A 16,551-nucleotide genomic window follows, 5' to 3' on the forward strand; every position below is an offset into this window, starting at 1 on the left:
CACCATAGAGCTTATATGCAACACATTATATATATAAAGGAGAAACATTTTGATATGTTTTAATCAGTTATACGTCATATTTCAAAAGTACAAATAAACTTTAAGTTTCATTTATCAGTGTGCACTTGTTTTCAGTGAAATGTTACACATTTGAACATGACAATCATTTCCATTTTCTCAAGATAGCGTCCAAATTTTTGCCGTTACTTAACATTTATCTGTATACATGAAAACAAAGATATTTACCCAGTTTACCAAAAGAAAAGAAGTTTGTAGGAGTAAACGGCAACAGCTGGTAATTGTAACAATTTAACCCATTTAACTCTTTCATGCATGAATTATGACAACCTCAGTATTTTTATTCATCTTTAGGCATGAAAAAATGATTTTTTTTTAACTTCTAAGGAGTTAGAGAAATTTCAATTTTAATTAAATAAGAAATGGTTTGTGCACTTACACTGCCTGAAAAGTGGGTGGCAGGGTATGGAGTGACACATGAGTGCCCAACGTAGTAGTTTATGTGCAAGTACACCATCAACACTGACACAAATACGAGAAAGCAGCCTTTGAATAGCTGTCCACTGTAGTAACCACTATGCTTGAAAGGGTTAAAGGCCTCATTCAAAGCTGTGTAGCTTGTTAATTAACAAATCACAAAATGATACAACGTATTTCACCAGATAAATACATTGAGGAAACAGCTATTATAAACAGCAGCTAACAGCCATTTTTTTTTTTGCCATTAATGCACAGCTTTTGGCTGTTTGACTGCGGCTGATCAAGCCTAGAAATTAAGTCAGTTAAGTCATGTTCATGGTTCTGTTGTGAAATAGTGAAACAGCTACACCCTTTTGCACAATCTCTACAATGACCTACAATGACCAACCTAACAAATAACAAAGTTTTACATTTTAGAGTAATATGTCAATATGTATATTTCACCTCTGTAATATGCTATTTATAATTAAGTAAATATAAGTATTTGTATATATTAAGATAAGATAGCTCTTTATTGTCATTGCACAGTCATACTTACCATATGAAATTGGAAAGCTATTTATTAGAGCTATTTCCTATATTTTGTAAACTTAGTAATATATTGTAATATTGTAATAGTATTTAGTTCAGTCTTTTACTGTTATTTTCTTGGAGCAACTGTAACCACATAATTTCCTTAGGAAAGTACTGTATTCTGATTTTGATTTTGTTATCCAGTATATGGTGCAGGATGCTGGTTCCGACTTTAAACTGTAGAGGGCAGTAAGCAAAGCGCCAACTTTAATCTGCCGGAAACTAATATGTAGAAGAAGAAACAGTGAACACTGATTCCCTGTGCGTTGTTCTTCAGGCTGCAAGTCCGCTGCCAGCCAAAACTTTGTTAAAAATCAGTAGGCCCTACCAATTAGACAGTTATGTTCAAGTCATTACTTGATCAACACACTCACAGCGATGTTATAGAAGACATGGACTGTGAATTACAGCGTGCCAATTTCGCGACACTCCCGCCTTTGAGTCAGTACTCGGGGCACAATGTTTCCTGAGTTTTCTAGAGTGAGCGGGAGAAGTACAAACTGTAAACAGCGCCGTTGTTGTGCTGACGAAGGATATCGGCTAGAAGAAAACGTTATAATTGGTCTTTGTATGGCTAAATAGTTATTTTTTACATGATTTTTTAAGGTGTTCACGCGAGGGCTAACAAACTAGAGAGTAAACGAACACGAAATGATTATTACCTGTTAACTCGGGTCTCGCGGTCGGAAACAGTCGGCTAACCATACTGTGGAAAGAACGACAGCCAGCTAACACAAATGGAGATGGAGTACCCAGTCCTAGTAAGTTCTATTCGTGCTTTTGCACAAACTTATTACAAACATGACCCTAGCCCAAGGGTTGGGATTCAGACATTTTCCCGGTGACAAGTTTTTAAACTTCCGAGTCTGGCTGCAGACTGCCGTCTTTATTTACACACGCCGATCGTCTTTTGTATCTATTTGAACATGACTTGTCATTTAACTCGTCCTTTAAACTTAATATTAGGACTGCATTGTTTAATCTCTGTAGCATCTGTTGCAGCGCGATACTGAAAAAATAATCCGCGCTGCTCACTTGTGGGCTGGAATATTGTATTTCCATAATACTAAAGCTCCATGGGAAAACAAAGGTAAAAGCTTTCTTTATTTGGTGGGACTGGATCAGGTGACTGATCATGTGAGTCTGACCCTTTCCTTCTCTGAAAAGCAGGGATGCTCTGATCCAACTTTTTCCACCTCCAGTAACAATACTTTTACCTCAGATGTAAATAAAATACCCCCCATCCCATTTAAATCGTGTTATATATCATATTAACAGTGCACAGGAGGGCGAAGAAGAGTGTGCATGCAAGGTGGGGTGGATGGAGACAAATGTTAGGGGTGATTTGTGACAGAAAGATAGCAACAAGAGTGAAAAAATGTTGATGGTAGTAATGCCTGCTATGACTTAAGGCTTGGAGATGGTGGCACTAAAAACAAAACAAAACAAAAACCAAGAGGCAGGCCTAGATGCTAAAATTTTCACTGGAGAGACCAAAATGCACAGGATTAGAAATGAGTACATGTGAGGGACAGCTCAGGTTAAGTGTTTTGGAAACTGAGTTAGAGAGGCAAGGCTGAGATGGTTTGGAAATGTGCAGAACCTCAAAAATGGGTTAACTGAAAAGATCCATCCTTTCTCATTTAAACCAGGGTCAAACAAATGTGGGATTGCCAGATACCAAGTATTTGCTCTGTTTGTTTAAGTTCTCTTTAATATTGTAGGATTTATTTTTACCATCTGGACAGAAACTCTTGTGAGATAATTGTTGTTATTGTAATTGGGAAGTTACAGTATATATAAACAAAACTGAAGTGAACTTGACTACATCCATGAATGTTATGATTCTTGTAAAGTTTTAGAGAGTTGATCATTTAGCCTTACATCTGTTGTCTCTTCAGACCCTTTGTATCTATTAGAACAGGGGCTGTGTTTGCTAAGTGAACATAGTTATTCATTTGATCCTGGAGTGGTTTCTAAGCTGGTTTCTCTTCACAGAAGAGACCCAAGAGGAAGCTCTGTTACATTACTGACAATGAAAGGTAAGTTTAAACACGTTTCTAAAATTTAGCTGTTTTATTTTAGTTAAATGTTTTTGTGTGTGTGTGTTTTTGTTTTGTTTTTTAATATCTATGAGCTTCATAAATTCATTTTCTGGATTTATTCATGCTATTGCAGATTTATTTGTATTTGATATCACAGAACCGGAATTACAAAAGTTTGGAATTACCCTTTAATTCTTACCTTTGTTTTTCAGCCCAGCTAAGCACTGGGAAGGTACGCTGACACTGCAAGATATTGATAAGATCTTTGATGACTTGGGTGAGTGAGATTCATCCGATTGGTGTAATACTTTGTTATAAATTAGGTATTTCCATTTTATTAACCTCTTCTTGACTGTTGTTTGTTTTTTTTTGTTTTTTTTCCAGATTCAGCCTCACATGCAAATCTGCAGCCCCCCTCTCTTCTGCTCCAGACTTCTGATTCAGAAATACACCAGAATAAGAGTGAGGACTCGGTCCCCCCAGAGAGACAGCTGATAAAAAAACCTCCAGGACACCAATTAGTAATGGTACAGTCAGTCGATACGGTGACTTCTGCTTATATTGCATGCATGTCCTAAGCTCCAGTGTTAGAAACATCTGTTGCAGTCCAGCTATTAAAACAAACACACTTTCTAACGAATTCTTGTTTACTGGCTCAGCCGTGAGCCTTTTTTGAACGAGGCAATATTTTTCGTAATTTGTGTTCATTATTTTAATTCACGTTTTGAATTTCTTCAGGGAGATGATGGAGATGTCCTGCATCCTGCAAGTCCTGAACTGGATATCGGTAAGACACTCAAATTTGTGTTCATAATGAAAATATATGCCTTGTGTGTGTGTGTGTGTGTGTTTGTTTAGTTGTTGTTTGTTTGTTTGTTTGTTTGTTTTTTATTAAGATAAGATAAGGTAAGATGACCTTTATTAGTCCCACAGGTGGGAGATAAATGAATTGTTTAGGAGTGGGCTTTTTCTTGTTGCAGATTTGGACATCCTCTTTAAAGGACATCACCCAGTAAAGACTTCCAGTCCAGCAGAACAAAGTTTGGCTGCTGAAGAAGAAGAGCAGGACGATGAAAAAGCACAAGTTGTGTCCCCAATTCTTTTTATGTGTGAAGATGAAGGAATAGAAGAGGTGAAGAAAGCCTCTCTACCCACCCAGAATCCCCAGTGTAATGGACAAGTCACAGAGGAGTACGGAAATTTATACTTAGTTCCTAGCAGGAAATGTTGCCTCTACAATTTTTCATGTTTTTATTTTTTTATTTTCCACAAATCTTTCACTAATCCTGTTCTCTAGGAACGGCGAGTCTGGATTGAAGTCTCCCCCAAGTAATATTGTTTTAACAAAGATATCTGGCCACAAGAAGGAGATTGAATTACAAGGGTAAGGTTGCTTTTCATTTAAATACCTCGTGTATTTTTTCAGGAGGAAGAGACATTGATGCTGTAAATGTGACCATATGAGACCATTAATTGTACAAGATATTTTAGTTTTTTGCCATCTGCCATTTGCCCTTTTCTACTTAAAAACAATTCCCCAATCAAACGAACATACACAGCAATACTGCACAACAGTAATCAAAGATGAACAATATTCAAATGCTAAGAGATTATATAGCACATCAAACATACTGTATTGGTGATACGCTTCATTTTGATCAGTGGAGGCAGCAACACCGATTCACAAAGTTAGGGAAGTGTTTCTGGTCGCTCTTGAAAACTATTTGGTTATTTCAGTTACATTTTATGTCTTCTTTGTTTACAGGAGTCAAGAAAGCACACAGCCAGCTGTTCAAACAGTGAGCCGGGAGCCTGAAGTTGCAGCTCATGTGGCATCCACACGAGCGGGAAAAGATATAACAGCTTTTCTGCAGAAACTGAAACATGCACCACAGTCAAAACCTTTCAGGTGAGTTGAGATCAGAGGACACCTTTATAACTCGTCTACGTAAACATGTCTGCATGACATACAGTGCTGGGAACGTTGCTTTTAAAATGTATTCCACTACAGATTACAGAATACGTGCCCCAAAATGTATTTTGTAACGTTTTCCGTTATGTCTCTCAATGACAGTAACGTATTCTGAATACTTTGGAATACTTAATATATTATCATGCTTTTTACAACTACATGAATGTACTATTGCTGTGTGATTTATTACTTTTACTGAAGGTTATTCACCATACTAATACCAACTAGATTTTTAAATCTTAATATAAATGAGTAACAGTAGGGTGGACATTAGGTAAGGCTGCACTTTTTGCAGTGATCTCGTATTAAAACTGTTTCACGCGTATACAAAAAAGGTCCGCGGCTCCGAACCATAGTAAAGGGACCTCTGGCTAGTATGTCGGGTTCCGTGTCGGGCTCGTAGCTGAAAACTAGCTTTACTTTGTTGTCTGGGTCAACATTGCTAGCGAGAGACAGAGAGGGGCATTGAAAGGCTGCTCCAACGGAACTTATTGTTTCGGAGGAAAACACGAAAACACAGTCGAGTCTTAATAGCTTACTTACAACTGGGCTTGTCAGGCACTCTTTTTGACTGCAGTGGTTATTATTATATTTACATGCTTCCAGCTCCCGTTTCTGCTCCGTAACAGCTCGTGCTTTTCCACTCTCCTTTTTCTACCTCCATCACGCTCACAGACACATAACGGGTATGGCAGTCCATTCTCCCTGCAGTATAGACTACACTGCCCATGAAGCTACATTCTTTAGGGCTATGCCTGTAACACTCTGCCTATTTCCTTCATATTAAATAATTTTTTGAAAAATAATTTGAAAAAATATTTCTTCACGTCATTATGCGGGCCGCAAGTAGAGGTGACATGGGCCGCGAGATAGAGACACAGGCATTAGAGCCTCTTAATGCGTGTTTTGTTTGGGTTTCCACTGGTGTGGAATTACCAAAAATAGAGGGCATAGCCTAACATATGAAACAGGAAAAGACCGCCATGTAATCCATTTATGTCAACAAAGTAACTGTATTCTGAGTACCACCTTTTTAAATGGTAACTGTAACGGAATACAGTTACTCATATTTTGTATTTTAAATATGTAACACTGTTAAATGTATTCCATTACTCCCCAACACTGATCACATAATACCACGTGGCCTCAGTCACATTCTTTCCTAAAAAAATTTAATTATATGTATTTATCTTTTTTTTTTTAAGTTCCGGGAAGAAACAAGTTAAAGTACCCACTCCTCCCCCTGAACCAGAGGATGATTTTATGATCCTAGAAGATGATACACCTCTGTGGTTTTCCATCCCAAGTAAAAGTGCTACCAGTAAGAAACAAAGTCACAGCAGAATTCCCAGCACAGACAAAGACAGCTCAGATAAGAGGACAAAGGATAGATCACTGGAGATGCCAGAGCCACAGCAGGAAACAGAAAAGTCAAAAAGTAAATTGGAAGATCAGCCTGTTGATCAGAAAATTAAGAAGAAAACTAAGAAAGAGAAGAACAGTGAGGAGACTGGGCCTAGAAATGAGGACGATAAGCTTCCTGCTCCTCAAGATGCTCCTGCGGGTGACTTATTGGTTCAAGAAGAGCCAGAAAAAAAGAAGAAGCAGCTCAAGAAAACTTTGTCAAAGGAGAGTGATGAAGCAGAAGATCAGCCTGAAGACACAACGAGTCGCAAAACAGAAAAAGTGAAACCCTCTAAGAAAACAGAAAGGAAAGCAAGTAAGTCTGCTGAAACAAAGAAACAAAAGTCTTCAAAAGATGGTAAAGAAAATACCAAGACACAGAGGGCTGACTCGTTAAAGGCGAGCAGGAAAGAGCTGCAGGGAGAACCTGCTGTTAAGGATGTTGATGAGCAGACCAGTGACAAGCACAGAGATACTGAAGACATAGTTTCTACTGTTGGTGAGTCCTTTGTACTTTCTAAAAACTCCTCTATAATTTGTTGTTGAATATTTGTGCTAGCTATTGTCATCTTATGTGATCTTAACATTTGAAGTTTGATTAAAGTTTTGGTCTTTATCATCAAAATATGTTAAATTTTGGAATTGCAACATAATCTTTTCCTTCATTCACTTAAAATTACTTAATATATGTTTTTCCTTTGATCCCTTTAGACAAAGAAGCTATGAATTGTGAAACAGACAGACAGGTGAAACAAAACAACCAGCCAGTTGTTTCTAAAGGGACTTCATCTGAAGACTGTCAGGTTCTCGGGAAAAGGAAATCGACAGGAGAGTGGTGGTTGAGTTGCCCTCAGAGCACAGAGGAAGCGGACAACAGCCAGCAGGCCACGCAAATGAAGTCCAAACAGAAACCTAAAGACTCCAGCGCAGCAGTTCCTTCACCTGCAAAAGCAAAGAAAGACAAAGCCTCAAAGAAAAGAAATCAGAAACAGCTTAAAGTGTTGCCCAGTCAGGAGACGAGTGAGTTTAAAAAAAGGAAAACAAAACAGAGCGAAAAAGGAAATAAACAAGGAGAAGAGTTAGACAAGATGAAAGCAATTGATGAAGATTTAGTAACGGCTGAGCCGGAGCATGCCGACGAGCCGGAGCAGCAGGAGGTCCCGGATCAAGAATTGGACCAGGAGTCTAGCCCTTTGGTCTTTACTCAGAGGGACCACAGCCTTAACTCAGGTAAGGTCAAGGTAAAAGTGCCAGTACTACAGAGGAGTTTCTGTGACTGATGTTTTATATATTGTGCTATTGGACTCTTAGTACTGATGCATGTGTAGATAAAGAGAATTTGGCCTTTTGTGTTGGATCGACTTTTAACAGATGTCTTGACAGGTAGTTTAGCCTTCCAAAGTAAAATAGGTAAATCTTGTTGGCTATGAGTTAATACTGTGATAGTGTTAACAAGTCATTAAAATTTGGCTTAGATCCACCAAGGTCTTCAAGGTCAACTCAATGATTTATTTGTCTAGAATTGGCAAAATAAGACACGATAAACTTGGGATCAGAAACTTTTCTTTTTATTGCTTAAAACTTAACACACATGTAACTTACTAAACAGTGAAATGAATGCTACACATAAATAAAAAATAACTGCACTCAAAATTTGTCCGGTATATTAAAATGAGGTTCACCAGGGCAAATGAAAAAAGGCTGTACTTTGCACTTGCTTTTATTGTACTCATAAAGCACAAACAAAATAAAAGTGCGATATATAAAACTGTTAACTTAAAAGTAAAACTAAAGTATTCTCTTAAATGTTTGCGCTCTCAGACTGCTCCTTGTTTGCTTCCTAGTTGGTGTGAAATATTAAGTAGCAAAGAATATAAACACAAAAGACGATCTCAAAACTTTATTTGAGGAAATGTGCTTTTTGTTACAGGAAATAAGTTATTTCAGAAAGTATATCGGCACGATTCTACTGGAAAACTGTCAGCCACACCAAAAGCACCCGTGTCGCAAAGTCGACCTAAGGAGCGGCTCATAGAAGCAGATTCAGCCAAACGGAGAAGGAGAGCCCCGGGCGAATGGTGGCTTGTCAACAACGTAGCTGAAGATTTGGAGAACATGTCCTCAAAGCCTCAGCAGCTTCATCCCAAGAGGCCTGAACCTAAAAAAGAAAGGAAGAAACAGTCTAAACAGAGCAAATCTCCCAGACTCGGTGTTCCCAAAAATGGCAACACGGCAGTCTCATTAAAACCTCTAGGAGGAGCTCCAGTGCCTCCTTTGACAGCAAAGTCACTGATCACTCCTAAGACTGTCAAACGCTCTCTGGCAACGTTTAAAGACATTTTTGCTTCAGTCTTAGAGTCTTCGACTGTGGACAGACGTCAGACTAACAAATGTAATGTCAGATCACGTCCGTTTGAGGAAATCTGTGTAGCAGGCAGTAACACTCATGCAGCTGACAACAGCCCAGACAACCAGGAGACCACACGAGACAGCAGGTATCAGCTACATGACATGCAAGGAAAAGCCTGAATTACTCTTAACCTCTGTCTTTGTTATATTTTCAGTATATTTCTGACTGTCGTTCATCTTTTATCGGCAGGTCACAAGTCCACAGGAGTGGACCGTCCTCCATGATTGAGCTGGAAGACTATGAAGACACTGACAGCATAAGTGGGTTTTAAATTACATTAAAACATTTTCCAACAGTTTCATCTTTCAAAGAACATTTTACACAATTCTCTGAAAAGAAAGCTCCACTATAACATTTAATAAAGTGTAAAGACTAAAACACTGGCTGCTTCACTCGCAGTAAAAATGAGACGGGATGAGCTGAAGTCATTAAAATGCTTTTACTTTACATGAGAAAGAAATCTAATCAACAAGGATTTAATCTTATTGGCTTGTTTTGAAATCAAAACCCCTTTAAGTATTTCGCTAATTAAAAAAAAAAGGCAGTTTATTGTTTTTTATAAGTCTCAAGGCCCTGAAATTCTTTCCATTTTGGGTCAGATTTCAAGCTGGTGACATGCCCAGAACCATTAAGCTCTGTGATCATCTGATATTTCATTCATAATCTCTCCTAGCCTCTCAGTGTTTCTGATGCTGCAGGCATCTGCAGACAGTCACACAAACCACTATAAAGTGCAGTGTTCGTGGACGGTCCTGTTCTACAAATATTATAGTATCAGTAATTGAAGCGGGAACTTGGGGCACTGGCACGTTTTAAAACGTGGATAAATAAGTAAATAACTGAGAGCAGAATTGTTTTCACAATGATTTTCAATGTCAGACCAACTAGGAAAAAAACTGTCAGTCCCACAAACTACCAAACAGATAAAGAGACTCAGAAATGGTTTTGAAAGGATTCAGAATCATTAGAGGAGGAATTTAAAAGTATTGAAGCTTTTCCTTTGTTGTTACATAGTAGTATAACCGGCTGAAGCCTAATCTAGTGTTTGTTGTGGATGAATCAGTGTGTGTCACTGTGAGTTCAGTCTTGAATTAATGAAATGAATCCGTCACATTTGACATTTTCGTCTGTCAGGCTGGCAATACGAGCATTCATACTGTAGTATTTACAGCCCTAAAATGGTAGCCCTTGTTAACCTCAGTTGGCTTGAATATAAATGATAAATATCTGAAAGTGTGATCACTGTTTGGGTGCATGCCCGAATGGTTTAAAAAAAACTTATTTTTTCATTATAAATATCTGCGTTTTATTTTTATTATGTTCCAGTTTTGCCGTCACCCAGGAACCCAGTTCTGCTCTCTGCTTCAGATCTTTGTGCCCCTCCCCTCAAGCCGCTGATCTTACAGCGGAAGGATATGGCCAACCTGGCTGAGTGGTTTAGGAGCCTCTGGTTGGCTACACCAGAAGGTAAGAAAATTCTAAGAAAGAAAAGAGAAAAAATAAGAAAAAATCATTTCCATGTGTTGTTTTTGCACTGACTTCACAGATACAGGTGTTTAAATGTCTGTTGTCTTTTACACTGTTAAATAAACTGTTTGTAGCCAATCTGCTTTACAAACTGCACAAACCACATTTATGACCAGTGTCTGCAGTCCATTCAGGTTGCACAGGTAGTCCAACTCCTCCAGGACAGCGAATCACAAGACTGTTTGCTATGTTTCCCAGCACAGTCTCAAGACTGTGGAGAAGATGCCGTGACAGGGGTCATTAACCGAGGACTCCTGAACAAGCATGTAGAAGGGGATCAACAGAGAAGGAGCAGCATCTGCTCCTTTGTTTTAGGAAGAACATGAGGAGCGCTGCCAGAGGTCTACAAAATGGGCATGTGCATGTTTCTGACCAAGCTGTCAGCAGCAGACTGCATGAGCATGCCATTAGGGCCTAATTTCCTTTAGTGGGACTCCTGCTCAGAGCTCAACACTGTGCAGCTCAATTGGCATTCGCCAGAGGACGCCAGAACAGGCAGAACCGCCACTGGCCTCTCTTTTCACAGATGAGCACATGAGCACAGGGCCACACTGAGTACATATGACAGATGTGAAAGAGTCTCGAGACAACCGTTTGTAGCAAATGTTATGCTGCCTTCAAAATCACCCTGCATGACTGGTTTGACCGTGGGTCAGCGATGGTCGGGGGAGATATATCACTGGCAAATTCCAGTTGAGCTGCACGGTGCAGAGCTATGAGCAAAGGTCCCACTAAAGGACCCTCATGCTATGCTCGTGGAGTCTTTTTCTGACAGTTTGGTCATTTTGTGGGGACATTTGCAGCCATCCGTCTCCCTGCACAAAGGAGTCAATATCCGTTCTGCTGCAGGGCTGATGACCTTCTATGGCCCTGTTCGGCTCTTGTCATGTAATGGCCCATCTGTTATCTTGTCCACGCTCTTTAGACTCTGCTGGGAGACACGACAAGCCTTCTTGTAACGACACATATGAATGTGCCATCCTGGAGGACCTGGACTACTTGTGCAAACAGAATGGGCTAGAGCAGGGGTGGGCAATCTCAGTCCACGAGGGCCGGTGTCCCTGCAGGTTTTAGATCTCACCTTGGGTCAACACACCTGAATCACATGATTAGTTCGTTACCAGGCCTCTGGAGAACTTCAGGATGTTGAGGACCTAATTTAGCCATTTAAATCAGCTGTGTTGGTTCGAGAACACATCTAAAACCTGCAGGGACACCGGCCCTCGTGGACTGAGGCTATGTCCACACGTACACGGGTATTTTTGAAAACGGAGATTTTCCGTTTTCGTTTTAAAAAATAATCCCGTCCACACGTAAAGGCAGAAATGAAGGAAAACGCTGCTAGGAACATGCCAAAGCAGCAGGTGGCGCTATAGTCCTAACCGTGTAGAAATGTTGGCCAATCAGAAATCTAGAAGCCTCAGTGGGAAAAAGTAAACAAAGCTGGGGCATAGAAGTAGAACAGAGTGGTATGTGTGGAGGGACAGTAACTGTGTGTGTATATGTAAGCATTTAAACACTGCAGAGAGTACAATTAACAGTAATAGTATTGTAGAAATTCATTTCACCGAAACAATAACGTGGCGCACAGTGTGACGTCAAAAAAGGCGCACATCTTTGACGCTGCGTTTTCTGCGTTTTCTCAGTTTTTCTCGTCCACACGTAAATGCAAAAATGGGGTTTTAGAAAATATCCACCCTGGCCGGAGTTTTTAGAAATCTCCGTTTTCAGTGACCGAAAACGCCGTTTACGTGTGGACGAAAGGTGCAAATGCATAGAAAAATCTGCGTTTTCAAAAATACCCGGGTACTTGTGGACATAGCCTGAGATTGCCCACCCCTGGGCTAGAGGCATCATCTCATGTTACCAGCAGGAACAAAAACACAAGCAAAAAGCCAAACTGAGAAGAATCAGTCAGCAGGAATAAGGAGAAAGCAGTGGTCCATGGCAAACACCTGTTAAAACCATGTTGTGGCCTCTCCAGTGCACCTGTTGTCACTTTCACTTGCACCAAAACAGCTGAAATGGATTCACAGTAGTTTATCCTTCCTAACTGGACAGATCGATCATCACGTCTTCTATTAATTTTCTCTTTATTGTCAGTTAGGATCAAAATAAAATACTTAAAATGCCTGCATCAAAAAACTCAAAGCATTTATGTGTCTAATTTAGTTTGCTTTCTTTTTAATGTAGACAAGACATTTTCAATAAATAAACTTTAGTCATCTAATGATCCTTATGTCTTCTTTGTATTACTGTAGGCGATCCTGGTGTCACTCCAGACCAGTTTGACTGGTATTTCTATCAAGACAGAGCTATGGGCCTCCAGGAGGACGTGAGCACCAACTCCTTCTGTAGTGGAAAGCTGCTGCTGGGATCCCTCATGAAGAAGCCTCTCTGGGTGGACCACAGTGCTACAACAGTGAGTACTACTTTATTCTGTTTCTTGCATATAATTATGCAGTAACTAGGCCTCTTATACAACAGTCCTAAAGTATTTCCATTATTTATTTCTGTCTTTTTAAAGGTTTTTAACTTACTAACCAGCTCAGTGGGTGTGACCATCGATGGCTGTGAGTCATGCTTCAGTCCTGGAAAATCTTTTGTGGTGGAGTCTGGTAAGAATATTTACATTTACTGTAAGATCTGATCATAAAAACATTTGCAAATACATAATAGATCTTTAACATGGTTTAGTGATAAATGCACATATTTTTGATGCTTTTTTTGTTTCTTACAGTTACTGTTCTCTTCTTACAGGACATGCATACGCCATCAAGAATCTGACTGCACAGCCTGCGGTTCTGTACTTCACCAGAATGTTAGCTGAAACTGTAAACTGATGCATTGTGAAAATGTAAATAGAAAATTGGCTGTAATTTTTTTTCCTAAGACTTACTTTATTTTATGATTCTAGGAAATAAAACTGAAATAAAATGTTGGTTAAAAATGTAAAATACTTGAATAAAGTTTGCTTTTAAATACCGTATTTGCCATTTCCAAAGCCTGCATTAAACTGCATCTTTATCAGAGCGTGACTATCGAGAAATTCGGATATAATTTTAGTTCAAGATGTTTGGAGGTGGTTTTGTTTCCCCCTCTGAAGAAAAAGGTCTGCGTGTTAGCTGTCTGGCATTCACAGTTCTCAAGATATGTTGTTCAAATTTTGTGTTACGGTAGATGCCAATAACAGCTTGACCTGATATCATTTTTGTGAAAATTGGATCAAGGTCACACTAAATGTGAAAATCAGTAAAACTTTATATGATTCTCTTCGAACTTCTAAACAATATGCCAGGCCTTGGAGGACGAGAGTACAAAGGCTGGCTAAGCATTTAACCTTCATTTCTGGAGCCATATCTGGCCGTAATCTAAGTAGAAGATTGAAATAGTAGAAAATTATGTTTTAGTTTCAGTCTCCAGCACTTGGATGTATGCAGTGGAGTGAAAGGTGGAGGTAGACATGTAAGCATCATTAAAACCTTTCTTGTCACATTCTCAGATTTTCACTGAAACACAGCATTCAGTGAAATCCTGACTTGTGAATGCATTCAGGGTTACTGGTCCACAGGTGTGCACAGACAGTTTGTCATTAGAGAAACTGCCCTTCAGAAGTCATGTCGTGTTAGAGGCATTGCCAGAAATGTTTGCCTCTTCCTCTGTTCTGTTTCTTTTCATGTCAAGTTTGAAAGAATTGTGATGTTTCAAAAAGATAAAGAGATGAGAAATACCACACGCAAACACATTATAAGTGCTACCAGTGATCTTTCACATCCTTAAAGACCACCTTTGAATATTACTATATTTAAAAGATACAGTATTGTATCTTTTTGCAGAAAAAATAAAAATGACTTATCACCGTGTGTGACTCCACTGGAAGCATTTCTCTTCTCCCCACACTACTCCCCTCACCTGAACGCACCTTTCTGTCTTTCCTTTGGCAAGAATCCACAGAATAATGGATTATAGAAGTTTTGGTACACTCAAGGCTTTTATTGTGAAATGCAATATAAATGATGTGTAAGAAATAAAAAAAAGATTTAAAACAGCTGAAATTTCTGACCAAGTAACGATCACGTAACGCACGGAAGAAATAAAAAGCACATCACTGACAGCAGTGCAGTAAAGTCATGCCAAAAGTAACTGATGATAAACGGGCGTTTGTCATGTTTGTTTTAAAGCAAAGCTCACACATCTGCTGGCAGGCACTAAGTCACACCCACCGCTCTGCTCTGTCATTAAATATTTACCGAACTACCTCAGGAGCCAAAATCATGTTTCCGTAAGTGAATATGGTATTTTCTCCCTCACTATACTGTTGAATAGTTTATGAGACAATGATACCAACATGTTTCTTAAACAAGAACTTTGGGGTTACGCCTTGAAGCTTCTCCTTCATAATGTATCATACACAAGTGGCTTTGGAAATCTTTCAATGTGCAGCGAAGCAACTTCCATTAAGACGTCTGTTTCTGCAGGCTACAAAACGTCCATCACTGGTGCAGGCGCGCTGATAGTCGCTAATTAACTGATCACCACCCATGACTTGAATGTAAAATAAAGAAGAAATGAATCTTCTCCACGGTGAGGATCCAACCACCTGCCGGTTTGATAATTCATCACTTCTGAGCATGTGGTTTTTGCGTAGTGCACCCACGGACTGACTCGCCTCGGGGCAGGAACTCTCACTCAGAATGTGTGTGGACCACCAGAGTATTCACGGGAATTGCCTCCCAAGTTCTTTAATTAGAAACTACCGTAATATGCCACCTGTAACGCAACATCTGTGCAAGAAAGTGAGCGAAATATCAGGCTTGATGCCTGATCTGCTGTTGTGAAGGAAAAGCAGGGCGCAGAGAATAACGTTAAAGTGAATTTTTGCTCACTAACCGTCTCCCCATGTTTCTCACGTTTAAAAAAAGAGAATGCAGGTGAGGTTGGTGGAAATACAAAGGATGCAAGGATCAGAGATAGTAAAGGTGGATGCCTTTACATGGCTGGGTTCAACCATCCAAAGGAACGGACAGTTCACGAGAGAGGTGAAGAGGAGAGTGCGGGCAGGGTGGAGTGGGTGGAGACGACTGTCAGGGGCGATTTGTGACAGAAGGATAGCGGCAAGAGTGAAAAGGGAGGTTTACAAGATGATGGCAAGACCAGCTATGATGTATGGTTTGGAGACACTGGCACTGACAAAAACACACGAGGCTGAACTGGAATCGAAGATGTTAAGAGTTTTGATGCAAGTGACTAAAATTGTAGAATTAGAAATAAGTTGTAGAGAGGCAAGGCTGAGGTGGTTTGGATATGTGCAGAGGAGGGATAGTGGATATATTGGACAAAGGATGCTAAAGCTAAAGCTGCCCGGCAGGATGAAAAGACCACAGCGGAGGTTTATGGATGCTGCAGGGAGAGCTGTTGTTACAGTTGACAGGGATAGGGTGAGATGGAGGCGGATCACCCCCTGTAGTGAACCCTAAAGAGAAGCGGAAGACAATGTGAGAGGATGCAGTGTTTGATTTGAACTTTTAATCCTAATTTGAGCCTAAACGCTCAAATCACATGGATCCCTTAGGAACTTGTGGCTTGAGCTCTAACATAGACACTCAGAAATGATTAGGCCTCGGTCTTGCCAATTTTTCAAACGCACAGATTCATGTGCTAAATTTCATTTAGAAGTCTAATGATATTTCAGTCACCAAAATTAAGAACAAAGCTGCAAGCCAGTTTGAAAGACCCTCGGCTAATGAGTGACAGAGTGAAAGAAGTGTGCTGACTTAGTTTGCGATAAAGTGCAAATGTGGACTCCCATTCTCAGATAAGTTGGTTTAAGTGGTAAAACAGACACTGAATAATGTATCCACAGTCTGCCTAACACAGAGCTTAACCTCAGCCTCTGCCAACGAAATTCACTCACTTACTCACAGTTCTACTCCTTAATGCATCTGACATAAGTGTATCTAAAACCGCATAATGACTCATTTAACCGCCACAGATACGGCGCTTACTTCGCCGGTCTAATACCTCGTGGGAATCAGTATGCATTTTATTAAAGTTTCACCTAAGATGTCAACATGAGAAAATGAAAGAAGTATTTTAAGTTTTGCACCCAGGGCTTGCAATGT

General features: G+C 39.7%; 1 protein-coding gene across 2 annotated transcripts; it reads left to right on the forward strand.

Annotated features, from left to right (window-relative positions):
* The first annotated feature begins 1,338 nt into the window (after window positions 1-1,338).
* Window positions 1,339-13,418, forward strand: si:ch211-161h7.4 (uncharacterized). Of its 2 annotated transcripts, none has more exons than XM_006795140.3 (16): window positions 1,339-1,832; window positions 3,070-3,113; window positions 3,329-3,393; window positions 3,501-3,643; window positions 3,855-3,903; window positions 4,097-4,307; window positions 4,414-4,500; window positions 4,882-5,025; window positions 6,294-6,991; window positions 7,204-7,722; window positions 8,423-8,987; window positions 9,092-9,162; window positions 10,229-10,369; window positions 12,691-12,851; window positions 12,957-13,047; window positions 13,190-13,418. In XM_006795140.3, exons 1-16 carry the CDS (start codon window positions 1,809-1,811, stop codon window positions 13,270-13,272), a joined length of 3,096 nt encoding a protein of 1,031 aa, XP_006795203.2. In that variant the 5' UTR covers window positions 1,339-1,808; the 3' UTR covers window positions 13,273-13,418. The 2 variants fall into 2 exon arrangements, with proteins under 2 accessions (XP_006795203.2, XP_006795204.2); XM_006795141.3 differs by having other exon boundaries at window positions 3,073-3,113.
* Window positions 13,419-16,551: the final 3,133 nt, after the last annotated feature.

Source organism: Neolamprologus brichardi, chromosome 9 (assembly GCF_056152115.1).
Source record: "Neolamprologus brichardi isolate AB-2024 chromosome 9, ASM5615211v1, whole genome shotgun sequence".
NCBI lineage: Eukaryota > Metazoa > Chordata > Actinopteri > Cichliformes > Cichlidae > Neolamprologus > Neolamprologus brichardi.